At 38.4% G+C, this 27,271-nt stretch overlaps 1 protein-coding gene across 3 annotated transcripts in view; it reads left to right on the top strand.

Annotated features, from left to right (window-relative positions):
- TEX10 (testis expressed 10) overlaps positions 1-27,271 on the top strand; it is a 54,136-nt gene that overhangs the window by 6,326 nt on the left and 20,539 nt on the right. For 2 of the 3 annotated variants that reach the window (XM_054284706.1, XM_054284705.1), the window contains exons 4-9: positions 3,349-3,592; positions 5,437-5,549; positions 6,410-6,648; positions 11,030-11,165; positions 13,970-14,145; positions 14,874-15,051. In XM_054284706.1, coding sequence (XP_054140681.1) covers positions 3,349-3,592; positions 5,437-5,549; positions 6,410-6,648; positions 11,030-11,165; positions 13,970-14,145; positions 14,874-15,051 — 1,086 coding nt within the window. The remainder of the gene's footprint in view (positions 1-3,348; positions 3,593-5,436; positions 5,550-6,409; positions 6,649-11,029; positions 11,166-13,969; positions 14,146-14,873; positions 15,052-27,271) is intronic. The other variant, XM_054284708.1, reaches the window with a different exon arrangement.

The following is a 27,271-nucleotide window of genomic DNA, read 5'->3' as shown; positions in this document are numbered from 1 at the left end:
TGTTGGTAGTCTTGTCACTAATACTGCAAACAAGTTTCAACTTTGTTTTTCCAAACAGCATACTAATAGCATACTAAATTTTTGAATTTCCTGCATCTATTTAATCTTGCAAGCTCATTGGACAGGGCTGACATATCAATGATAACCTAGTGATAATGGAATGAGAGTTTCTGAATCAGTTTGCAGTATTATTGTGTAATAAAAAGGATAGATTCTGAGCTTGGAATGCTCGATGATTCAATGATGCAAATCTCAAGACTGTTACCTTCTGTTGTGTGGTAGATCTCCCTACCGTGTATAAATTAAAAAATACAGTGTATTAGAAAATTGTTAGAATATATTCTCTGCATTATGTGCTGACTGTGCTGCTTTTTGCATCAAACTCATTTCAGGTGTGGAAAAACAGAAAGCCTTCACAACTCATATGTGGTGGTACCAAGGCGTGGGATTTTTTTTTTTGACTGGAAGAGAAACAGTTGAGCTTCAGATTCTGCAGAGAGAGTTCAATATGAAGCTGCAGAGAAAAGCAAAAATGACTTGAGAAACTGAAATGGAAGATGAAGCATAGCCAATAAATATGTACATGTGCATCAAAGAGAAAAGGAGAATGCAGTTCACTTGGTGTGCTGTGTGTTTGCTGCATTTGGCAGTGCACACAGAAAAGGAGGACAAGTAACCTGGCTTAAACTGCAAGCCATAAAAACTTAACTTCCAAAGACTTTTCCTGTTTTAAAAGAACAGCAAGTTATTTCCTTATTTTCTATTTCTTTTATGCTTCCTTGACTTCCCTTTGCTGAATTTCTGTTGTCTTCTTACTCTCAAATGGCAGATATTTACACAATTTTTGTTTGTTTGGTCCTGCTGTATAAAAATATTGGCATTTTAAAGAAAAATGGCAGCTTAGGGGGTACACAAATACCTTGTAGCTCCCTTCAATAGTATTTCATTCTGATATAAAGGTGGTATGCTTTGCAGTGTTTCTAAAAGTCACCCTACCACTCAAGAGTAGTGATAGCAGATGTGTGACAGTGCAATTGCCATCAAACCTGCCCAGCTCAAGTGAACATGTATTGTTAAGGATATCTGCTGGACAGATTGCTATAATACTTTGTCATCATCTGGCACCTAAAATGTATTTTACACTTTTATTGTTAACCTTGAATATGTGGAGGAGTCTTATCTTGAGAGATAGGGGCTTCTTCTGCAGGGGTACGTGAAAGCTGTGCTAAGTATTCTTACCCCAATGCTTTCAGCAGCTGGGAGCAGTACCCCTTTTGGCATTAATTCTTCCTTTTCCCATTCCTTGTTTCAGAAAAGTACTGAAATAGTTGTGTGTTACACTTCTGTAGAAATCTTCCAGTGTGGATTACCAGCTCCTCAGGTTTCATGCACTAGTCACTTTTTAATTGGGAGATTTTTGTGTTCCTTAAATAAATTGCTGGAATTCCAGAGTTCTGCTGTAATATCAGGTATTTTTTGGAAAAGAAATTACTAAAGACTACTACTTCAGAACTATTCCAGCCAATTACTTAAATTTCAGACTCATCTGAGGGTATAATCCTGTAACAGCATAGCATTTACAGGACAACCTGACTTTTTCAATGAGACTATAGTCTTGGCATCAACAGGCTAGAATTCATTGTGATTGTAACTGGAAGATGGGATTTGTCTGCTGTATTTGAGGTAACTGAGAATTAAAAAGTGTAAAAGAACCATTCATAAACTCTTTCTAGTCTTAAAGAAGCTGGTGTCTATTGCAGTGCCTGTGCTACAGAAAGGAAATAAGGCAAAAAAACCAAACAAATAGAGCAAATTATATTTATTGGATATGTTGGTGGCTGCAGTTAAAGCTAAGCTTTATAAAATTTTAACATGTTTGATAATTCTAAGTAAAAGTAAAGCAATTTTTCTTCTTATGATCAGTTATGTTTCCACTTATCCCTTTTATTTTGTGGTGGTGATCTAAATTCTCCCCCCCATCTTGCCTTCATTGAAAAATAGCTTGTATTTGTCTCACACTTTGTTTAATTCCTTCTTCCTTTTGCATGTCATTGATACCTGGGTTTTGGTTTAGAAATTTTCTTGATGCCCTGATATCAACTAGAGAGAAATGGCAGAATAAAATTATTATGATTTGTACTATAGATGATGGCAACAACATGTAGCTAGAAGGATAGAACTAATAGAAGATATAACTAATTGGATAATTTAGAAGTGACTAGGGAAAACTGCTTTACATCTTCAATATGAAATTAAAATACTTGTCAACAAAACTTCTGCAGGTCTGTTGAAAGTTTTCCAGTTCCTATTTTGAGTGTATATGTAAAGAAAAATGACTTGGAGATCATTACTGAAATAAATGGGAGTTTAGCAGGAGGTTAAGTGTGCTAATCTTATGTATGTTAGGAGATTAGAATTACGACAGGAATTCCCTGCCATGAATTAGGAAACAAAATCACAATGGAAAACAATTTTACAAATGATCGATTGAAACTGTTGTTGCCTTTTTTTAAGGAATCTGTACTTGTTAAAATTAACAGGATTTATTCAGGGTTTTAGTTCATTTAAAGAATCTTCTTTTCAAATTGCTTGAATTTATCCGGTAGCAGTGTTGGGTCATAACTGCTGATTATCCTTTCAGAGACACAAGGTATTTTTTGAGTAGGGGGAGAATAAGAGTTCCTTTTTTTGATTTCTGGGAGATATTGTATCAATTTAAACTGTATCTTAGTTTTTAAATTTTTTTAACTTCATTATCAGATAATTTTCTGTTAAGTTGCCTTTCAGAGCACAGTAGCTAACCATCAGGTGGGAACCAAAGGTATATTTTTACAGGAACATTTTTTTCCACATTTGATATGAAAAACATTGTGTTTATTATGGTTGGAGATGGTTATTAACTGTAATAAACCTCATGCATTTGACAACACCTTGTAGTCAGCTTCGTTATTTTGCTTTAATGAGCTTAAACGGGGTTTTTTATTATTTTGTTTTGCTGAATATAATTAATTCCTTACCATTGGTTGAAGGTGATAGGATAATGCATATTGTATTTCTCCATTTCATAGACTTTACATGTAACAGTGGGGAAAGAAATACTGAAATCTAAGAAGTTGTTTAAGAAGCACACAAACTTGCAGGGAGTCTTGGGAGCAGGTTTGTTGTAGATGGTTTGAACTCCCTTTTTTTCCATACTGAAATATCTAGCAAGAAAGCCAGCAAATATTTAATGTGTTTAAAAAAGTAACTTTTCCCATTATTTAGAAATCAGGAAAGTGGTATTACTGTAATCTTGTTTTGAAAGGTGTGATCTTTATCTTTTTATGCTCTTTTGCTTTTGTTGTTTAGGTCTCTGACAAGTGTAATGGACAGTGCAGAAAAAGGCCTGTCCTCGGCTGAAAACTTAAAAGGTTTTATTGAGATAATAATTCCATTACTGATTGAGTGCTGGATTGAAGCATCTCCTGCACAATCAGCTCCCATTCTTGGAAACCTTTTGGAATCAGAATCTCAGCAGCTCATGCAGCAAGTTCTTAGCATAATACATTTATTGTGGAAACTCACAAAGCGACATGATGAAACATACAAAATGGTAAGGGGGAAATGATCCATGGCATAATGATGACAGTTCATTTTGTTTGGATAAAAAACTAGTGGTTTGGTGATTTGAAGTACTGAAGGCGCTTTGTTAAGAGAGAAAAAGCCTAGGTGTTGAGTAGATTTTGAATCTGGATTTTGTTGCCTCTTACTGTAGAAAAGAATCTGTTGAACTGAGCCATGAGTTCAGTAAAAAGTCTTCAGGAATCCTCCTTGACTGCAGCACAAAGGTTTTGAAACTGGAAATGGTAATAGAAAAGAGGAGCAGATATTTGTCTCCCAGATAACCTCTAGAATATAAACTGGAACAAAGTATAGAATGGAGTTGTTTAAAGATTCCTTGTTTTTGTGTGTTGAAAAATTTCTTGGGGGAGTGAACAAACTAAATGTTTGGAAAGGTAGAAGATAATGGTGGTCTGAGATCCTGTAATTGCTTGGTGCAATCTGTGTTGCTGTGTCATGTTTGGTAGGATCATAAGACATTGGATGAAAAAGGATTTTACAAAGTATCCTCTGAAGTTGATTTTTTTTTCCCCAGGTTATTTTCTCTGTATTTTACTTAGATAACTGAATTACTTGTTTTGCTAACTTTTGCCGCTTTTCCAAAAAATTTGCAAATTGGAAAATTTGGCTATTGAGTAGTTGGAAGAAAGGTCTTGACAGCTCTTGGTTTAACCTGTGTATAGGACTGTAGGTCCCTTTGCTAAATGAAAAGCTACACACAGGGTAATTACTGGAAAACATTTGTGGAATCATTACATTAAACCAAAGTTACCAAACGTATCCAGCTTTGAGGGATGGATTCAGTGTACTGAATCCCAGCTGAGCAAAGCACACTGTTCCTCTTCTTTCTTCTTCATCTTTTCTAGAGGCCCTCTTGGAAGTGGGCAAAAAGCAGGCACTTGACCTGGAAAATTCCTGTGGCAGCCTTCTGTCCCTAGCCTTTTTCTGAAGGATCCTGGAGAACTGCTGCCCTTAGCCATAGGGTGCCTGTATTTTGGTCATGTGAATGGCACACTCCTCTGTCAAGATATAAAGTGGTTTGGGTACACACAGTTGGATTATGACCTTAAGTTGTTCGTGGGGAGAAAAAAATCTGAGGTTCATACAGCTTGGTTTTTTTGTGGAGCAAATTCCATTTTAGATGAATGGTTTGTTTTGTCTTTATAGTTACCATTATATACAAAATGCATTCAAACGGCTCAGTTTGAAAATGAAAGCTTTGCTTATTTAATAGCCCTTGGGCTTACAGGCCAAAGTGGCTATTACAATCACTGTGGAAAACCACTCTGAATATGCTTGGTGGAAAGCTATTGATCTTTGAAATAGTTTAATGGCCATTCTCTGCTCTTAATAGTCAAATATCGAAAAGATGTTTCTGCCTGATCAATTTGATAGCAATGCAGGCTTTTTAGTGGTGAGTTCTGCTGGACACTTTGTGGAATGGTGACTGTCTGCTAACCTGCAAAGAGGTATCAGAATATGTTTTAAGTCCACTCTGATTTTAAGGACCCTGATAAATTGGTATAAAAGTACTTTCATTCAGATCTGTAACTCAGATTAGTATTGCATATATCCACGTAAATATGTGCTAAAAAATAAAGTGGTTCAGTTAGCAGCATGTTGTTGCCCAACCTTGACTTAGAGCATCTTGTTATACTCCCTTGTTTTGTGGACCTTCATGCACAGCACTTGAAAGTAAAGATGCATAAACAACTTGGAATCAGAAGCTAAAGTTCCTAGTTTCATTGATTCCAGTAGTGAATTTGGAGACATAATTGTCTGGATTTATTTCATTTGCTACCATGTTTCCTGTCTATCATCTGCTTTTGTTAACAGGAACTATGGCTTCGAATGAATTACCTTGTTGATTTCAAGCACCACTTCATGCGTCATTTTCCTTATTCTTTACAAGATACAGTGAAACACAAAAAGAAAGATCCATGCAAAAGGTAAGAGTAAAATCAATGTCATTACCAGCTTTTAATTTCATAAGAGAAGTGAGACAATGTGATCCACATGCTTTATCAAATATTAAGTTTTTAATGATGGAAAATAAAACTTTTTATTGCATATTTCTTGAAGATCTGTGGAGATGCAGTTATAGGAAGAGTGCACTGCTTCAAATTGAGATGTTTTAAGTTGTTCTTTGTAAAAGTATTATATAGGAAGTTGTCTGAATAGCATCCAGTAGAAAATTAAGTGCTACCTTAGGGAAATAAAAGCATTTTATTCAACTCTTGATCTGGAATTTGCATATTGCTAAATGGTGATTGTTTTAGGCTGACTGGTTTCATATTTCTGCGTGTTTTCTTCAGCTGACTGCTGAATTACATTAAACATAGTTCAAACATTCTTTTCACCTCCATATAGTCTTCTCTAGTTGTATTATGGGACTGAGTGAGGACAGCTTGGAGGGAAGATGGGCACACTGTGGCAGAGCAGTACTGGAGCAGAAGCCAAACACATTTCTTCACTATTGAGCTGTCAGAACAGATGCACCAATTCTGTTTTGCTACAGGCCAGTAGCAACTGGATCCAGAATCATTTTTAGAAAGGAGCATTCTTGTTTGTCTCTGTGGGCAGAGGTTGCTCTGTTCAGTGTGGAACACAATGTTTTAGTAGTAAGTTGTCTCCATTCTCAGCTCCCAGATGTGAGACTAAATTCACGCTAAGTTAGTTCTGAAATCATTCTGCACCTTTGCAGTCTATGTATAACAGTGGTATATGTACAAGGGTATCAGCTGGTGCCCATTTTTATTTCAAAAATAATTTTTTGAAATCTTTCTGTTCTCCCCCCTCCTCTCCTTAGCAACAGGAACTGTATGAAATCCTCAAACAACATCGACCATCTTTTACTGAATTTAACCTTGTGTGACATAATGGTTTCATTAGCAAGTGCTTCAACACTTCAGACAGACTCTGGCTGGCTGGACATGATAAGGAAATTTGTGACAGACACTCTTCAGGATGGCAGCAAGCTGAATAGCAAGCAAGTGAACAGATTGCTTGGGGTGACTTGGAGACTAATGCAAATACAGCAAAACAAGGGTAAGATGAGTAGTTTCTGGAAAGCAAAATTATGCACTGATAAAGCTTTGAGTTGGTTCAGCATTTTAACGCTGCGCTTTATGTTCTCAGTTGTTACATCAAAATGCATTTTGTCATAGAGGTAAAATGAATTTCATGGTGATATCCTTGCATGTAGCATAAGAGACTTTGTTTTAGAATGCTTTTAGATTCATACTGTTGATATCCAAAGTTTGAATATATTTGTACCTATTTTCTGGTTTTGCTTCTTAAGATAATCTTATAAATGGAAGATTAGCTTTATATTGAAAAAGTAGCTACTAGGCTGTAGAGGGGCATGATACTTTAATGTACCAGTCCTTATTTAAAGTCATTAACATAGCTGATAGACTCTCTCAAGTACTGTCAGATGACCATTTTAGTTATGTGGTGATGTGAAATGCCAAGATACTTTTGATGGAAGCTGCTGTTGAGTATTTTTCAAGGTGTTTGATTTGAATTCTTTTCCAAGACAAAACATTTCCAGTTATGACTCGCAGGACCAGTCTAATATTTTAGCTTGCCTTTTTTTCTTTCATTTCAAGTGCTACTTGGTTGTATTCCAAATGAGACCTTGGATATATAGAACTTCAAGAAAGGACTTTATCAGTAACCAGAAAAGTGACAGCAGTGTTTTATGTTTTACCAATGTGATAGAAATGAATTCCATATCCAAGTAGTTTAAAGAAAAGCCCTTAGCAACAGATACAATTGCTAGAGTTGTAAAATGAAAAGATGTCAAATGTCCCTCAAATACATTTTGGCAGTTAGTTATATTTCCTGCCAAATCCATTTTAATTGGGAGTCTGTCTATTCCCATGTCCCTGGTGACAAAGGTAATAACTGCTCATTCCTATCTGCACTTCAAATTTAGCTTTCTGTTAAAGGAAAATAATAATCCAAAGTCAGAGCCTGTTGCACCACCTGGGATAAAGCAGAGGAGTTGCTACGCAGGAAAGTAGCTTCCAAGTAGTTGTTAGACTGTTAGATATTTCAGGCTTTCTTTGTAATGAAATACTGATTTTTTTTTTTTAACTTTGCCAAACTTCTACCTAACAGTGGACAATTTAATACTTTTCTGCTGATCCTGTAGAAGTTCAGTGTGAAATTAGTTACCTCACAAAGCTGTGTCTGTTCATGTGGGTGGTTTATCTCACCCCTTCAAGATAATCCTTGTGCAGTACTGAAAACCTGACTAGGTGTCAGATTGTAATTAATCTACCAGCTGTAGAGGAGATAGAGCCTTGACATACTGGAGCAACAGGAAGATTTCAACAAGGAGAGGTGCAAAGCCCTGCACCTGGAGAGGAACAATCCCATGCACCTGTAGCTGCTGGGGGACAACCAGGTGGAAGCAGCTTGGCAGTAAAGGACCAGGGATCCAGGTGAAGCCAGCAATGGGCCCTTGTGACAAAGAAGCCCAGTGGGGTCCTGGGCTGCATTAGGAGTGTTGACAGCAGGTTGAGGGAGGTAATCCTGCCCCTCTACTCTGCACTGGTGTGGCCACTCCTGGTGCAGTGTGTCCAGTTTGGCACTCCCCGGTAGAAGAGTGGGATGGACATACAGGTGAGAGTCCAGCAAAGGCTGTGAAGATGGCGAAGACAGTGGAGCACCTCACCTGTGAGGAAAGGCTGAGTCAACTGGAGATGAGAAGATTTGGGAAGCATCTCATCAGTGTATGTAAATACTGGAAGGAGGCGAGCCAAGAAGAGGGAGCCAGGCTCTTTCCTGTGGTGTCCAGTGACAGGATAAGCAGCGGTCGCAAACTGAAGCACAGGAGATGCTGTCTGAGCAGGAGGAGGACCCTTTTCACTGTAAAGATGACCAAGGCACAGGTTGCCCGTAGTGATAGTGGAGTCTCCATTCTTGGATATACTCAGAAGCCATCTGGACATAGTTGTGAGCAGCCAGATCTAGCTGATCCTGTTTCAAATGAGCTCAGAGTCATTCATTCCCACTCTTATTATGTGATTGTGTGGAAGATAAACGTTCTGTCCTTGATTGGTTTTTTGATAACACTTTAGAAATTTTGAACTCTGTTGTGTCAGATGGGACTGCAGAAGATGGCACATAGAAAAAAAATTAACTCTTGATTTGTTGAAAACAATTTGACATGGAGATTAAAGCCTAGAAAGGGTATGTGTTATTTAGAAGACAATGTAAAGTGAAAAATGAGCCATTACAGTAAAAAAAAAAAAAAAGTTAAGATCACAATAGAAATCAAAAAATGGGAAGTTTATGTAGAAAAACCAAAAGAGCTAATGAAAAAGAGATTAAATAAAACTATAGGGAACATCCTGTGCATTATCCTGCACAAGCATGGTTCCATTTTTCTGGATTGCCTGTTTTGAGTAGAGATTTATGCTGGGGTGAAACACCAGATATCTCCTTTTTCTGTGAATGTGTAGAAGAGCTTGTAGCTGCGTTTTCTGAAGATTTATCAACATCACTTAAGATCAAACTTGGGATCTGTCTGTAGTTAGGAGGTCTGCTCCTTTTTTTCATTTCTCAGGTATGACTTCAACAGGAGCTTGCCTGCTAGTTGTGTTTTTAATAAATTTTCTTCATGCAACAAAAGGGAGCACACTCAGTCACTTCAGAAGGAGGCTTGACATGTGCCAGTTAAAACAGAAGTATTTTAAAACCTCATGAGTTCTTCAGTTGTGTTTTGAACATCTGTATGATGTGAACTTTTTAAAGTATTACTTTTTAAGAGTATCTTTTAAAATTGCTTCCATTTTTGAACTTCTCCAGTTCACATGAAGCAATTCAAACAGTAGGACCTGTTTTACTTAAAATGCCACAGAGTTTTAGGGAAGTGAAAATTCTACTCACTTAGAATACTTAGTTATTTTTATATTTTTTCAGTGAACAGTTTATCAATTAGCTATAAACTACATAAAGTTGTAATTGTTAGTCATTTAAGAATAAGCCAATGTTCTGTTTAAAAGATGCAGTCCAAGATGAATCTTCACCTGAAGAATATGTGTATTGAGTAAGCTGACACTTCTGATGCATTGAAAATAATTTAATATTATGTATCTTAGTTACATGAATTATTAGAATGGATTTTATTTTTCTGTTGAAAAATATGGTAGATTTTAACTTCTAAATGGCTCCTGCTTCATGCTGGCATGTGACCATGCTATTTCAGGTGATTTTTGTAATGTGCTTTGTAGTGAGAATCCTTATACGGTAACTTGAAGTTGAGTAAGAGTTTTGCAGACCAAGACTGGCCCCTGGCTGGATCCATAATCATTTTTAGAAAGGAGCATTCTTGTCTGTCTCTGTGGGCAGAAGTTGCTCTGTTCAGTGTGGAGCACAATATTTTGTCTGGTTTTGCACACATAACTTACTAAGACTGATCTGTGTATCTGGATGAAAAGACAGATGTTTCTGTCTGTGGTTTATGAAGATAATTAAGTGATTGCTGCTACCTAAGTATGCCTTAATTGGATTGAATTCTTGGGACCACAAGCTCTTCTGTGACAAACTGAGTCAGGCCTCATACCTTTCATGTATTGCTTAAATTTTCAGATGCTTTCCTATTTTTCTAGGCTTGTCTCCTCTGAATTCAGGTATTTTTCCATGCTTTGTTAATTTTTCCATGCTGTGGTTTAGTTTGGTTTCCAAAGAATATGTTTGGTCTCTTTTTCAGTCTATTACAGTAAGTTCTGTGTTTGCTGGCTAATTTTATCCAATTTGGTTAGAGTGGTAAAGCTTTGAAATTTTGTGTTAGGTCTGGTCATAAAACATGGTTGATGAGAACTTCAGGGCAGGAGAGGTTGCAGGGGAATTAGCAGTTCTTGTAGTGTCTTGCCAGCTGCCTCTTGAGGTATTTGTGTTCTGGTTAATTAGCAAGTGTCACTTGGAGCCAGCTGGTTCAGAGACAGGGAGAGCTGATGAGTGTGTGGCAGGGAGAAAGGGATAGTGCAGAGAGAACTGAAGGCACTGTGACAGTGAGGTTTTGGGGAGCAGAGGTAAATGAGAACATTAGTCTGAAATTACTGCACTAGGGGAAAAGGATTGGAAGATAGCTGTGAAAAGCAGGAATTAATTGCTTTTCAGCTACCTTGCAACCTGTCTTCAGGAAGTTCTGAAGTTTTCACTTGCATGTTGTCTCTATTCTTTTGTGTTTCTTCTCTTTCTTTTTTCTTTGTTTCTTTTCTGTTTCTTTCCCAAGCTGCACAAGAAGTGTTGTTTCAGTGGTTTAGAAGTCAATCTAGAAGTTACTTCAAAATATTTTGGTACTTCTCTCTGGACTACAGTGTAAACAGTTGTAGATAAAGATCCCAGCTCTCTGTGTGTGTGCATGTTTGAAATCAGAAGATTAAAAAGTATTTCTTCCGATTTTTTTTCCCAGTAGCAACGGAACCCTTGATAAAAGCAGTGTATACACTGTACCAGCAAAGGAATCTGCTCTTTCCAGTTCGTACATTGCTTTTGAAATTTTTTAGTAGAGTTTACCAAAAAGAAGATTTGAGGACACAAAGAATCAGGTAAGAAAAAAAAAAGGCATATTGTTTTTAATTTCAAAATAGTGTATTTATTTTGGGAGTGAGAATACTGAATTCATGTGTAGCTGTCATAAAACTTCATTCTGAATCTGTTTTGACACTGTGTCAGTGGAATTTGAAAGTTTGTGTACTCTGTGAAATGGAGATGTACCAGCTTAGTTGTCTGTCTTAGCATAGGTACTAGATAGATGTTAATGACTTAAATTTTAACTTGAAGTACACTGCTCCAAGCTTATTGTTACTGACTCTGGCAGTCAGTGGATGTGTCAAGATCCACATGCAGCTGTAGCCGTGGAGCATTTCCATCACTTCAGCCTGAGGTCATGAGCTTGTCACTTAGTGCCTTTCTTGGTGTTCTGATAGTGGCTGTGTAGCCTGACTTTCTTCAAGAAAAATACTCTGTTTTGGAGGTATGGTTCCAAAGGGACTGGGTTTAAGAAAGTGTTCTTGTCTTTCTGGGCTCCTGGTTCATCGTAGGATCTATTCGATCATGGGCAGCTTTTAGATACCTGACTTGCTTCAGATACAGTCAGTATGAGGAGATTATTTTCTCTGTATAATGCTGTTGCAGCAGTTTTTATTAATCAGATGTGTCCAGATTGTCTCCAAATCTTAACTTTTCTAGAATGTATTTTTCAGCCAGTCATCTAGTTCCAGGACATAAAAATCTTAAAGACAAAAACGTATGTTGGTGTCTGTGTGTCAGTCCTGGCTCGTTTGGGAACTGCAGGTCCTTTCCAGGTACAGTAAAGCATCTCTAAGGCTTTGGGAAGACCTTCTCTTCTCCAGGCTGAGCAACAGCAGCTCTCTCAGCCTGTCTTCATATGAGAGGTGCTGTAGACCTCTGATGATCTTGATGGCCTCCTTGGACTTGCTCCGATAGCTTCTTATTTCTGGGCACCCAGAGCTGGATGCAGGACTCCAGGTGGGATCTCACCCGAGCAGACTAGAGAAACAGAATCCCCTCCTTGACCTTTTGCCCACACTGGTTTTGGTACAGCCCAGGACACAGTTGACTTTCTGGGGGATGTGATCTGTTTCTGCCACTAAAAAAAAAATCAAACCTCAGATCTCTCAGAAGTTGTGGCATCTACTAACACAGTCAAGTTTTGGGAAAATTGTTCCCTTCTGCAACTTCTTTGCTTTGTTACATCTTCTGTTGTAGTAATGCCTGAGTACATGTAATTAGATCTACAGCCAGAAATAATCTAGTGCTATGCTCTGAAAATTATAAAAAGTATAGGGAATATGAAAGACAGGGAAAGACACTTGGGAATATCCCAGTTTTCTCCTTTTTTTCACACAGAGTGAAAAAGAGATCTTCATACTAATTAATTTCCCTGAGGTTACATAACCACTGTTCTCTGTACTTACCTGAAAGTCTTGAGCATCTAATTCATTTCATATGATCATATGACCATCTGGAAAGCTTTAACTTTCTATCTTTAGACATCCCAAATAGCAGTAGTTTTGCTGCTGTTCCTCTTAGTCTGCTACATGGATCTGTGACATTTTTTAGTAACAGATGAACAAAATCTGAAAATTTCTTTGCAAAAAAGTATGACTGCACTTATGTCTGACAAGACATTTGAAGACAGCATAATATTTGTATACTGCATTATTCCATTTCTTTCGTTTAGGGACAAGTGGGATTTTTTAATTTCTTCAAAATGTGGGCTGTTCAGTAGCTCCTTCCCTCCGCTGTAGTTCCCTCCTCTAAGTGTTTTCCTCATTCTTTGAATTTATTTTTTTCTCAGAAGCTTGTCAAGAATGGTGTAAGAAGAACAGAATTCACATTGGAGCATTTTTAAAATTTTTTTGTGAATGTGTTTATTTCTTAGATATGTCTGATTGAAAGGATAAAGTAGGAGCTTTTGGCCTGTTGCTGTCTTGTGGAAAAAAACCCCAAATTGACTGGTTTATTACATGGTTAAGTTTTCTCTTGAGGTTTTAGTTTATCTTCACCCCAGTCACTGCACACATACTGTGCACTGTGTATATATATGCATATGTAGTGTGTGTGTGCACATATGCATTTATGTACTGGTAAGGGTCAGTGGGTATCTATATCATGAGCTTTCCTCATCATTCCTTGGACCAGTCTAAATCAAGAGCAACTGCAGCATCCTCTGGCAGGGAGTGACCAAGCTCAGCTATGCCAAGACCCAGCTTACTTTTGTTTGTTTAATCCTGGCTCCTTCTAGCTTCATTTGATACCAGCATCTGCTTCTTTCTGTGGAAGACGAATCAAATCTTTTAATCCCAGCCACTGTTTCCATGTCAAGTGATTTGAGAACTGACCCCCACCTCCAACTCATCCACTTCAATAGTCTGTTTTCCAGGCTTTTCCTGCTGTTGAGCATTTCATCTCTATGCAAGACCCTTCTCTCTTGTGTCATAGGTACTTAATTTCCTTGAAAAGTTTTTGGTGACAGGTCTTTGTGAGTGCAATAATCTGTATCCATCATCATGCTGCTCTTGTTGACATCTTCAAAGACCTACTTTAAACTTCTTGATTTGCACTTGACAGCTTTTTTTCTTGTGATCATCACTTCAGTAAAAAGCTGATGAAATGCTTTTGGTTTCTAAATGATGCTTGATTTGATAAGCCAGGGTGACATAGAAATTGTAGGCTCTGAAAGATAGAATTAGTCCATACTGTTGTTTCAGTTTGAGCTAGAAAGGAGAAAGAAAATCAACTTAGTCAAGACTGGGAAGATAAATTTGCGTGGGTTTCTGTTGTTTTATCTTCTTTTTCTGCAACTGATTTTTCCCTCTTTCTTTAGGAGTCGAAGTAAAGTTCTGTCTCGTTGGTTGGCTGGCTTACCTCAGCAACTGGCTCTGCTTGGCTTGAGGAACCCTGAGCTTTCCAATCAGCTCATTGATATCATTCATTCCGCTGCTTCTCGTTCAAACAAGGAATTGTTGCAAAGTTTACAAGCCACTGCTGCTCGAATATATGGTAAGACTTTGACACTACAGCATGAGGAATTTTGTCCCTCACCTGGCAGGCAGGTTGCAGTAGGTAGAAAATCCTGTTGTTTCCTTGGTGAACCTAAAGACTAGATGGGGGACAGGATTGCAGATTGGTTCAGTTTCTTAAAGGTTAAAATGAACTATGTGTGTCATTTACTAGAGGGTAAAAAGATTGAGATCTTTTCTTCAAGTTAGTAGGACTTAAATATGATAGACTGGAAATTTTTGTTTTTGAGTGAGAATCATGGAATCATTTGGGTTGAAAAATACCTCTAAGGTCTGACTGGTAACCCAGCACTGCTAAGTCCACCACTAAACCACATCCCCAGATGCCACATGTTTTTTGAACACTTCAGGGATGGTAATACCATCACTTCCCTGGACAGCTTGATCCACTACCCTTTCAGTGAATACATTTTTTCTAATACCCAAGCCAAACCTCCCCTGGTACAACTTAAAGCAATTTCCTCTCATCCTATCGCTTGTTACCTGGAAGAAGAGGCTGACTTACCCTCACCTGGCAGCAACCTCTTTTAAGTTAATTGTAGAGAGCAAGATATTCTTCTCCAAGCCTATTTTCTAGGCTAGTGTTGCCTTATGTTTTTCTCCATTTTTCCCCTGGTTATAATGGTTATATGGTTAGAACACCCTCAGTCAGTGGGTAGCGGGGTGCTTGGTGGGTGACTGGGGCTGACCGTGCGCTGTGTGCCGCAGATCCGCTCGAGGGCACGCTGGTGCTGCTGCCGGCCGAGGCGCAGCGGCGCCTGGTGCAGCTGGTGTACTTCCTGCCCTGCCTGCCCGCCAGCCTGCTCGCCTGCCTCAGCCGCTGCTGCATCATGGGCAGGATGTCCTCCGAGCTCGCCGCCACCCTCATCGGCATCCTGCACATGAGGTACCGCGCTCCGGGTTGGCTCTGGCCAAACGGCCCCGGGTGGGGAGAGTCAGTCATGAGCCCTGAACTTGGGGATCAGCGCACAGGAAATCAGTATAATGTGCGGGGACTGATGGTGTGCTTGGCCCGTTGCTCTGACTGTCTTTCCACTGCCCGATTTTCTATGATACCCGTTGAGAAAATCATTCTGCTGTTTAGGTTGGAAAAGACCTTTAAGACCAAGTCCAACCGCTAATCCAGTACTGCCAAGTCCACCACTAAGCCATGATTTTAAGTGCTATATTCATCTGTCCATATTATTTTAATGTCTTTGTATATATTCATGAAGTCTGTTGTTGAAAGCGAAGGGAGACGACCCATCCTTGTTGGTCAGCATCAAACTCCAGATTTATTGATCCAAAAGGCACGTTTTTATAACCGTGTTTATTAAGATCATACATATTGCAAAACTCGAGCTCACGATAGGCTACAGAGCAAACACTAACCCCTCCCTTTGTTTTCAATACCTGTCATTTGTTGTTGAATCCAAGATTTATTTTCTCACCCTGTTATGAAAGTTCTCAAGGCCTCCATGTTATTGAAGACAGGCTTGAGAACTTAGCTGTTTACAGAAACAGGCTGTGAGAATTTGCTCCTCACAGCTGCCTTTTAAGCCATCTCTGAGCAAAATTCTCCAACAGTCTGTCAAGAATTTTCATCTTGAAATACAAACATTAGTGCTTTTACTACCTAGGTCCTTTCAGTAAGGATGCAAAGCAGCTTTAGCCTCTCTGTTACAAAATCTGTAAGGCTGCATGGTATTGAGCACCTTCTACCCAGAACATCATCACCAGTGGTCTTTGTTCTGCCACTAATTGCAGCTTTCCTTGTGAATGCTTCAACTTGACACAGCTGATAGTGAAAAACAGCCAATCAGTTTTTCTCATGTTCTGCTTTCTTTCAGCTCACTTTTTCTCCAGTTACCACACCTAAATGGCCAATTTATAGTTGCTAGGCAAGTGCCTTGTTTGAAATTATTAATGCTCTTGGGTTTTTTTTTGTCCTGGCTTGAAAGAGGGTAGGTTTGCTTGTGAAGTCAGGGAGCAAAGCTGCTGTTCCATTGAAGTGAGTGCAGGGCTTGCTGAGATTTCACAAGGGTGTTTTGCTTTGCTGCTTCTGGGAAAAATACATTTTTGATCAATATTGTGGAACCTTGGATAAGCAAGCAGGAATTAAGCTTATATGAATTATGCTTAAAGTGATTCTTGATGCTTTTTGGATCTGAAACATTTTGAATTAAAATACAACACAACACAATGTACTGTCAAATACAGACCTATTTGTATTAGCTGTGTAACATGTGGATAAGGTGACTAACATAAGAAGCAATAATGGTGAAATTTTTATCCTATATTTGTAATGCATTGCTGCTGTAAAAGTGAAATTCTGTCTAGTTTTGGGAAGCTGGGCATCAGATTTTATTTTGAAAAATGAAAAATTGTCTGCCATATACTGGAAGCTCAGTGGCAAAGTGTAACCAATTCAGTCATTGTAAGAACTTCAGTGAGTAATAAGTGCTCAGGTGCTTAATTTGTTGTTAGGTCCTAGTGGATTTTCATTGTGGGAGATTGTTGTAGTAATGGGTTGCCTGTTTTCTAAAACATTAATGGTGCAGGTGGGTTGTGGGCATTTGATCCTTTTGGCAGAAAATGCAAGTGGCAGATGGAAGGCAGTGTTCTTACCAGAAGCAGGTTACATTCTGAGAGCAGAGGAGGAGTAAATTCTTTGTTTTCAGAGATGCAAAGGAAGTATTTTGATTTAAATTTATGGCATTTGAAACACGTTTTAAACTTACTTTGGATTCAAAGACTGGAGATAGTCAACCAGATCAAGAAGTCTATCTGAAATCACTAATTGAAAGAAAAATGTACTGATGTACTTACAATGGTGCAGTTTTTTATTATTGGTAATTCCTGACAGTCCTCATTTCTGGAAGCTTGCAAGTTTTGATGAAACTTGAAAAAGAGAGATTGCTCTTGATTGAGCATTGGTTTTATTTGATAAGGCTCCTTTTACTCTTTTTTTTTTAAGTGGTTTTTTTTTATTATTTTTCCAGTGATCATGGCAGTAAACATTTTATCCTAAAAGACTCATCTAGGGTGTCTTAGGGAACCAAGAATGATAGAAATGTTTTTGGCTGAGGGAGTTGTCCAAAAAAAGTTGCTTGGTCTCCTTAAAAATGCAAAGATAGGGAGATAAGTAAATATTTCTGTTCTTTTCAAGAACAGAAGAGTCTGATACTTCTTTTTCATTGGAAAATAAGTTGCATTGTCTAGGAAACAATAGTAGATTTTCTAGGTATGAACCTTAACTGGGCTTTATGAGCTTCATAACCCGTTATTGCATACAGGACAAATGAACCAATTTTCTGTGTTTTATCAGAAAGACCAAGCCCAACTGTTGTATCAGTTTTGTGGCTCATTTTTAGATAATGACATGGACAGACTGGATTCTCCAGAAGAGCAAAGAATGATAGTCTGTCAGTTGTGGTAGTGGGGAGTGACTGACAAATGGTCATTTTAGGTAGATAAGGCTGGGGAGAAGTCAGAGTCAGCTGTGTACGAGACTGTTGAAACGGAATGGGAGAGTGCAGTTTTAGCAGGATTAAACAAGAGAGTGCTTGGTATGAGTGCTAGCAAAATGTTACGGAAGCAGAGATACATACTGGAATGGGTTGTGTAGCAAGGGGACACAAATATACTTCAGTGGAAATACTTAATATCAGGCGGTCGGGTTGGACATGGATGGTGGAAGGTAAAGCCTTAAAGGAAGTAGAGAGACTGGGTAACTCCTGGTCATCATTTACAGCTCTTATGATACTAAGAGTTACACTTTCAAGTTTGTCAAACGAATGGTATTATAAAAAACTTTTTTAATTCCATATTTCTGTGCCACAGCCTGGTTCCAGTGAGAACAATCTAAACTTTTAGATTGTGACTTGGACGGAGGAGCTGTCCCATATCCACGGGGAGCCGTCCTTGACGAGTACCCCGTTGCTGGCAGTAGATGGCGCTGTTTCTCTTCCGGTGCATTCCCGTTCCCTGGGCTGAGCGGGGACTCTCCCTGAATTTCTCTTCTCCTATGGAATCTGCTTATCAATCAGGCTTCGAATAGAATATATTCAGGAGCGTCAGAGGGTTTGGTACTTGTTCTTAATTTCCTCAACAGCCTTTATTCCCGTGCTATTTTGACTGGCATAGGATGGCTGTTTTACTTGCATCCGAGAGTGCTCGTATGGAGCTGTGTGTATTCATTTGTCACAGACCAGCTTATGTTATGGTGGATTCACTGAGAGTACCTATGGATCATCATAAAACTTGCAGTTATTCCCTGAACAATCATTAGAAACTGAAGGAACTCATAGGTTTTTTTGTGTGCAAGCTATAAAACTAACAGTAAGTGTATCCAGACAGTTCAAAGCCTGTGATGATATCAGGTGGTAACATTAAGTTATAATTGTTGTGTGTTACCTTTCAGACCTTTTTTTTTTTGTTGTTTATTAGAAGTGAATTTTGAAAATATGTAATAGTTTCACTTTTTATTTTTTCAATGGTGAAGTGAATACCCAAGTGGTGTGCAGGAGCCCATTAAGTGAGCTGTTGTGTGCTGAGAATCAAAATGATGTTGGCAGTATTTCCATATAGATTGGGAAGGTTTGTGAGCCCCTGGGAGGTTGGTTACCTATACTGTTAAATTATTAGAATGGTTTCTGTAGTGCTTTTGGTCTACATTCACTGAAGCTGGCACAGACCAAGGACTGTTCTGAAAACAGAGCTGAAATGCAGCCACCCCATTTTGGATGCTGCTATGAACATGGCCAGGTTTGCACTAATTGGTCATGATCTCTGTGCCAGTGAACAGACACTGCTGGTGTTGAGGTCACTGGGATGGCTACAGCTGGTGAGTTTCAGGCGAAACTGAGGATCAGAAGATCTTGTAGTGGCTGAATTTCCCTGCTGTTCTCCTCAAGTGCCTGCCCTGTGCCTACTGTATGGGATCTGAGATGTAAGTAGCTTCAATAAATCCAGGCAGGTGGAGTTCTGAGAGATGGAAGCATGCCAGGGTTTTGGGTATAAGTCATACAGGTGAGGAAGGGTGTGGAGCGACGTGAGTGAACGGTCTGTCACTTCTGCCTGAGAAATGAGAGAGAGCAGCTTCTTGACAGGAGATGAGTTCTCTGATTTAAGCCTCTGATAAGCTTACATTTATGAAGAAAAATAGAAGGGTCAGGGTAGTATTTTAGAAAGTGTTTTGCATCTAATCTACTGGATGGATTTTTTTGTGATCTTTTAGGTGGTACTGTTTTGATATATTGAGATAAGCAATTCATTTTGATGCAGTGTGCCACATTTCTAGAAGAGTTAATTCCAGTATTTATTTTTCATTTATAATTTATTGGAACAACTATTAAATAAGCAAATAGTAGTTCAATGCTAGTTGAAGGTAAAGGGTTTGAGTGTTGGTTTGGAATATACAGTATTTGGCATGAGTGGATCTTTGGCTTGAAAGTGGAGTTCAGATAATTCCTTGAGGCCATGGGTATGGACAGGTAGACAGTTCTCTCCAGGAAGTAAAGAAATATGTAAATTGTTGATGGTCTGATATGGACTAAGATAATAAACTTTAGCAGTATCAGAAGCAGAACTGGAAAAAAAATTTGGCGTATTCTCCCTATGCCTGCTTTCTGCAATTGGGCAGAAGGGCTACTTCAAAATGGTTTTAAAGAGCCAGTAAAGCATGAGCTTATGCTTTGAGCACTTTCTGGAAGACTGACTTTGAGGCAAGTATTTTTGTCAAATGTGGAAATGTATTAAATTTTGTAAATGTACCTTCTTGTATAAGGTAGATTACTTTGTTTCCCTGAAAAAGTGGTCTGCTGTACCAAACTCCATACTGGTGCAGTTGCAGAGAAACCCATTTGTCAGGCTCAATGTTTTTTGTTGCCACTCAGTGATTTTGTGGTGATTAAGTGTCAGATACTCTTGCAAACAGAATTATCTTTTTTCCTTCCCTTTTGTATATGGTGCTGTGTTTAAGATGATTAACATAATCTGCGTACGTTCTGTTACGTGTTCAGTTCTGTGAATTATGGATCAAAAATGCAGATTATGGTATTGTGACCAAATATATATATATCAGGAAGTTAGATTGCTGACTTTATGGGAAAATTTTGCTGCCTCCCCTCATTCCTTGAAGTACAAATAAGGAAACTGAAATGTGATTTATTTATGTGCCTTATTTATGCATAATAGTTATGGTTGTTTTACAACTTTTTATCCATTGGAACAATGTGTCTGGAAATTATTTCACTGTAATAGAGAGTTGGACAGATCATATTTCACTGTCTAGATAAAAAACAATGGGAGTTAATTTATGGCAGTTCTCTCTTGAAGTAGAGTGTCCATAAATGAGATCTCCAATGGCTTCAAACAGCCATTTCCTATTCTTTTGGGACTCTTTCCCTGCTGGGGTCTCGCCAAGTGTTGTTTCTGTTGCTGTAGCAAAGGGGCAGGGTGAGGACCACATAAATGAAAGCTGAGTGCTCTCTGGCATAAATTGTGTGGGAGTTCCAAGTTTTCATAGGTTTGAGATAACCCTGGGGTAACTTGCATTCTGCGTGACGTAACTGTAAATGAACTCTTAAGAGGTAGTGCCTTTAAAATATTCTGCTGCTTTCCAGACAATAATGAGGGAGCTCAGCTGGTGTCTCATCAAGCATCCAGGCACGCCTGTTGGTTCCTGCTATCCTCTGGAATCTGGTGCTTAGAAAGAGCTGAGATGGACATTTTAACATTTGTTTGCTGCGAGGTGTAAAAACCTGTGTCTTCAGATACATTACTCAAAAATGTTTTAGGGTTATAATAGAGTTCTTTGTGTGTATTTCCATTGTAATTAAATGCTAGTTTTTCTTTATTTAGCCTCCCTAGTTATTTTATCTTCAGCCTTTGCCAGTACAGCATGAGGAGGCACAGTGAGAATGCAAAATGTAGCTAATGAAGACCTTCTACACTACTTGATTAAAGAATTATTGAATGCATAATTGTAGTCAAGAAAAAGAAAAATAGCACATTCCCCTGAAGTGTTTGCAACCAGGAGAGAACTTGGAGAGGATATTGTAACCCATTATTGTGATTAGCAGTACTGATAGAGCAACTGAATTCAGTAATTCTCATGTAAGTAGTGTAGAAAACATTCCAGAACGGTATATTTATTTCAAAAAGACATCAATAAAATTAAAGTTTTGCCAAAATAAGCTAACTTCATATTAAATAAATAACACAAAACAAAGAGGAAACTCTGTTTTTATATACAAATGGTATATAATGGAAAGTCAGCTCAGTACCTCTTGGGGAATAGGTCAAAAATCATACATTTATAGAGAGCATAGTAGTTGTGAATGAGTTGCTAGGAAAAATGCAACAATAGTAAGGTCTGTGTTCACTGAAGTGCCTTTTTCTGGCTGGATGCTTACACCCCTCCATTTAGAAACAAAAGTTAAGGAGAAAAGTATTAAAATAGTAACAAAAGTGCTTAAGGCAGTATTGAATAAACTAAACATTTATGCTTTCAAAATGCTGGCTTTTCCCTGTTGGGGTGCTACTGAGGATGAAGGGTGAAAAAAATGATCTGTTTTCCTTGCTGAAAGATGAGAAAAGATCTGTAGTTCTTGAGAATCAGACCCCGGGGTGGGTTACTCTGCATTCCTTCATCCACATCTGGTCAGCAAATTTCCTTTTTTTTGCTCACTGTTTTGTAAATGTCTAGGACTAGAAAGAGGGAGAAGTCCAAGCTTGTACTGAAGGACATAGCCCTTAAATTTTTCCCCAGGTTGGTTGTAGTGTGAGGTTCCTAATCAAAGGGAAAAGAATTGTGTTGCTGCGCTACAATTGCCGCCGTCAGTAAATGCCGTTTGCTCATTAGTGAATGTTTCTTCTGATTTGTGCTCTCATTTATAATGTGAAAGCAGTGCTTTGCTTCAGACAACCTCTGCAGCTCTGGAGCAAATGAGCAGCTGACAGGCTTACTTTTAACAATGCATAGCTTAAATTGTTGTTTTCTTAAAATAGGCTTCATATTTTTCCTCAAATCCCTGGTAATTCCTTTCAGATGTTTGTTGTATTTTGCCGCATTTTCAAATGGAAAGACTTGATCCTTCAAAAGAGATAATGAAAGTTAAAACAAAAAACTCACACTAACAAATCAGTGGCTATACATGGTAACCTGTTGGAGGAAAATGAAGATAAAAACCCCTCACTTGTTCTTGGAGCTTACATTCAGGCCCTGTACTATCTGGAGCTGAGTTGGTCTGAATGATGAGATGGGTATATGGTTGGAGAAGTGTTCAAAGATTCAATTTTTTATTTTTTTCTCCTTTTTCTATTTCGCAATTTCAACATAATTTTTACAGGCATGGTTTCCTGTCTTTTTCAGAACTGATATGAAAACTGAGAGTGTTCATCCTCATTAGCAGTAGAACTCAAAACTGATTTGATTAAGTTGATGCAGGGACATGAGTTTATACTTTATTGCAGTTGCATTTCAATCTGACAGAAATTATTTTTCATTAAAGCTGAACAGGAGTAAACTGTGCCAAAGCTGAGATAAATATTGGCACAGGGCTTTTTAATGTTTTAAAAGAACACGTTTTACAGAAGTGCAAGTACACTGGGAGAAAATGTTGTATATTTTTCTTCCATAAAGGTGCAACAGTCCTGATGTGGTACTTGCATATAATTTTGCTCTTTTCAGTGTGTTTTGTTGTTTATACACACAGATCCTGACGATGATACTATGGAAGTGTTTGGGATGTATTGTAACATTTCCATGCTCATAGCTAATTCCATAAGTGATCCATTACCTCATATTTGACAGGTGTTTTAACATGAAGCACTATTTTAAATGGCAGTCAGACAGTGCAGCTGTCAATACACAGCTGGCTGGCTGTAAGACTTGCAGAGTCCATAAGAGTCCTGTGAGAAGGCTGGCTAGGAGACACACATGTACAGTGTTGTCCCAATGTGGTTTTATCAGCAGAGCACTGTTTCTGGGCTCAGACAGTGACCCCTGAGCACTGTGCTGAAGGATTTGAATGGGTCCTCTAGAGCTAGGGGAAGGATGCTGCAGTATCTGTGTGGAAGTCTCCCACTTGTGATGGGTACTGATCAGTAGCTGAACAGTTCTGTGTTGATAGATAAACTCTGGGCTGATGTTGGGAGGTCACAGGTAGCACAGGTCATAAAAATTGGAAGCCAAAAGAAACAAGGAAGCCTTTTCTCTACACTTCTCTGTGTATCAGCAAAGACTTTTTTTCTCAGTGCAATTTCTGGTTGATGACAATGGAAGATTCACAAGTGGTAAAGGAGTGCTGTTCTACATATCTGTGGCCCTGGGTTGTGAAGGAAAACTCAGGCCTGTTTCATGCAGTGGAAACAATTCTTTATGATCCTTGGTTGCAGTGTGATTATTTTGGCTACTGGGGAAGAAGCTTCTCATATTTCCAAGGCCTTAACTGAACTCCTGGATATGCCAAAAGAGCTGCTCTACTGTATCCTGATGAGTTGCAGAACAACAAAACGTGGGAGGTGTTGCTGTGTCATTTCCACTGTTGGGTAGATAAAGTGACCAAATTGCTTTGTCAAGAGACAAAAAAGGCAGGGTAGCCTTGATTAGCTTAGATTTCTAACTACTTTTGTATACAAATAATGTGAAGGCTTGTGGACTTCTGTTATCTCTTTCTGGGTTGTACCTTGATAGTCACCAGTGATGTCCAGTGATGTCTGTCTTCTGCTGTATGTGCTGATCACTCCTACCTACCATCTCCTGCCTTTAAACCAATTATCTCTTGGTATAAGGACCTTTGTTCCTACCCTGAGGCTGCTTAGATTTCTTGGACTTTTTTCCTAAGTGTTATAGTGTCTTTCGTATTCATGTGCAGCTACCATTAACAAGATTTCTAAGAGATGCATCATGGAAAAATGTTTTTCAGAAACCATTTGGTCTGTTCCCAAGCATGACACAGGTGTTAAGCAAAATACTCTTCCCAAAAAAAAACAACTAAAAAAAACCCCGAAAACACCCTGGCATTTGTCACTCCATACTCTTGCAGGTGTCGGGGAAGTTCTCAGGTATCAGATTGCTCATGGCTGCTTGTTCAGTTCATTCTTGCCTTCCCCTGGAGTTCTTTTCCATGGTGAATGCCATCTCATCCTGATAATTCCTTTCTGGTTCTTGGGGTTCCGTAATATTTTGTGCAGCTGCTTGAAGTTACAACAGGTTATCCTGAGGAGTTGTTCTGGGATGGGAACCAGAACAGTTTCTTCTCTGGGGATCAGAGATGGGCAGAGTTCCTGTAGCCACTGTCCTAGAGTCTTTCCATGCTCGATTGCCATCCTCATGCAGTGCTTGTCTGCTGGGTGTATAGAATCTCAGGAAGTTTTCTGCTCCTGATGTGTTTGAAGGACAATTTAATAATAAATTAATAATAGTATCTTGGTGGTTAAAGCAGTTGCTGAGATTGCAGAAATTTTGTGTTCACTGCCTTCATCTGAAGGGGAGATTGATTTCCTGTTTCCTTACACAGTGACTTAGTCATTGAACTATTTGGAGGATTTGTACTTAATAATTTTATTAAATTTTATTGAATTTTCAAAGAGTTGAGGCCTAGAATGGAGTTAGGTTTTTTCAGGAAATGAATGAATCAGCTACTGATTATGCCTTTGACTGTTTAAATGTTCTGTGTGGAACAGAACTATCAGTGAAAAAATAGAGAGGAAACTCCTTTTACAACGACTTTACAACATAGAATTAAAAAAACAGTTGTGGGAGGGCTTGGTTTAAATCTTGATCAGTGGTTGATAAAATCAATTTGAAATAGGATCATTTAGTACAGTACAAGTTGTGTATCTCAGGCTGTTGTCTTGCCAATGTTCAAATAATTCTGGAAAGCTTTGGGAATGCTCTGCACTAGGTATCTCCAGTGATGGTGCTGGGAGCATTTTCCTGGAAGGTGAAGGAATTGAATTTTATTTTCCTTGAACAGAAAACACAAACCCTTCACCTTGCACTTCTCGAATGTTACAACGCTCAGATTTATGAACAAAAGGGTGATAGTATCAATGCCTCAGAAGAACTGTGAATCTTGCATTTGCTTTTTTATATTTTACTTTAAAAATACTTGGAGACTGAACTTGGGATTGAAATTAGTGACACTTTTTTTTTCAATTTTATTGCTAAAAACCATAAAATCAAAACCCAACCCCAATCCAAATCCTAAGGAAAACTTAGCAAGAGCTAGACAGGTGAATTGCTGTCTGTGCTGGAGTTTGTGCAGTGTGTTTTATAAGAGGACAAGTGGAAGGATAATTTTTAAAATGAATGCAGCAAGGCTCATCAGAGTTCTTCTACTAGAGACCTCTAAATTACCCAAAGACTCCTTGTGCCTGTATAAGCCAAAATCAACACCTTAAACCTGAAGCATAAATCAATTATGTAGTTCAGGTCAGGAGGCACAGAGAGATAGTAGTCTGCAGTTGAGGAATAACAACTTATGCACAAACTGCAGTTGTTATTTTGCAGCTGTGTGATACAGCCAACCTGAAAGTAACAGCAGCATAAACTAAAGTAGTGAAGTCCATCGGGAGTTAAAAGTTTGCAGCAAGTGATAAAAGAAATGCACTGCACACTTGCTTTGACTGAGAAATATTTGCTCTGCTAATGACAAGAGAGGCAGTAATTTTTAAGTTAATTAGATTCAGCTTTTCTTTTAATACCATTTGGTGTACAGAGGAGGTTACCTAAAGGTGCAATTCAAAACCTCAAAAGAGAGGTTCCCACTGAGGGCAGGTGACCTTATGGAAATTACAAGATGTAATTCATCATAGTTAATGTGGGTTTGGGCTACATGACTGGAGAGGTCTCACTCATATGTAGTTTGATAACAGGTTCCCATTGTTGGTAATAATTTATACAAAAAAGAGAAGTTATAATATGTTTATTACCTCTCTTCCACATATAAAGCAGATCATTTTTAGTCAGATGTCTGACATGTAATTTACGAGCATATTGAAAACTTATTTTAAACGTGCATACAGTCCCCAATTATTCTTAATATATTAAACTGAGATTTAAAAAATAATTTCAATGTACTTGTAGTACATCAACATCTGTTCTAGAATGGAATCTCTCTTGTTATTTTTTATTTCCTTTAATCTGAACTTCAAAATTGAGCAGCTTTAACAAGTGTCTACATTATAGGCACTGGGGTTCTAAGGTAATTGAGGTGCTGACAGCTGGTTAGACTTGTATTTAGACAAACTTCTGTGATGTAATGCTGCTCTGTTTGTATTACTGGAAAGACATTGGTTTTGGTCTTAATTTATTGTGAGATTCTCATGAGGTGTTTCAATTACATGATTTCCTATTTTTTTTTCATCCTGCTTTCTGTATGGAGTACATGAGCACTGAAGGAGCATTTACTTCATGTTACAGTTTGGCCCTGTTTCAATAGAAGGCTCCATGTTTTCTCTATTGTATTAGGTTCCACTTGGAAAACAAAGGGATTCCCTCCCCTGTCCCCACCCAGGGAAGTCTTTTGTTGTGTTTAAGTAATTTTCACAGCTGCAGGAGATGGGAAGGTGATGTTTTTCCCAGTTTAAAGATGAGGAACTGAGGGAAGGAAAAGGTGTTGGCAGAAGTACGTAGAAGTACCTGATAACTTTAGGATTTCAGTATGAAACATTTGGGCTCTGATTTTTCAGAGCATCCTCTGTCTTGAAAACAAAAAAATGACCTCCAATTCACTGTAAATTCAAGTAGAGGAGTAGAGATCATATGGGTGCTACTCTTAGAAATGCTTGAAACTTGTATATCTCCACAGCTGTTAGTGGCATTTTATAGTGACATAATCTTTTAGTCACTGTTGAGCTGTTGCAGGACTGTGGATAACTAGCTGAAAAAAAGGGATGAGAGAAGCTTCCGTTATAAATTATGTGAGCTTATTCTGTCCTGAAAGTTAAAAAAAATTAATCTGATGATGCTTGAAAAAATGTGTTACCACTGAGTTTTGTTCTACAATTTCAAGAAGTAATCTCACATCTTGTATAACCTACCTGAAATTGTGAGCTAATATTTTCTTCTATCTTTTTAATTATGCCTCATATGCTGTGCTCATTATAGATGATGC

This window comes from Melozone crissalis, unplaced genomic scaffold (assembly GCF_028551555.1).
Source record: "Melozone crissalis strain CALT ecotype California unplaced genomic scaffold, PUWL_Pcris_2 ptg000042l_1, whole genome shotgun sequence".
In the NCBI taxonomy this organism is placed as follows: Eukaryota; Metazoa; Chordata; class Aves; order Passeriformes; family Passerellidae; genus Melozone; species Melozone crissalis.
Note: the sequence above shows the minus strand (reverse complement) of the source record. Positions and strands in the feature narration are given on the sequence as shown.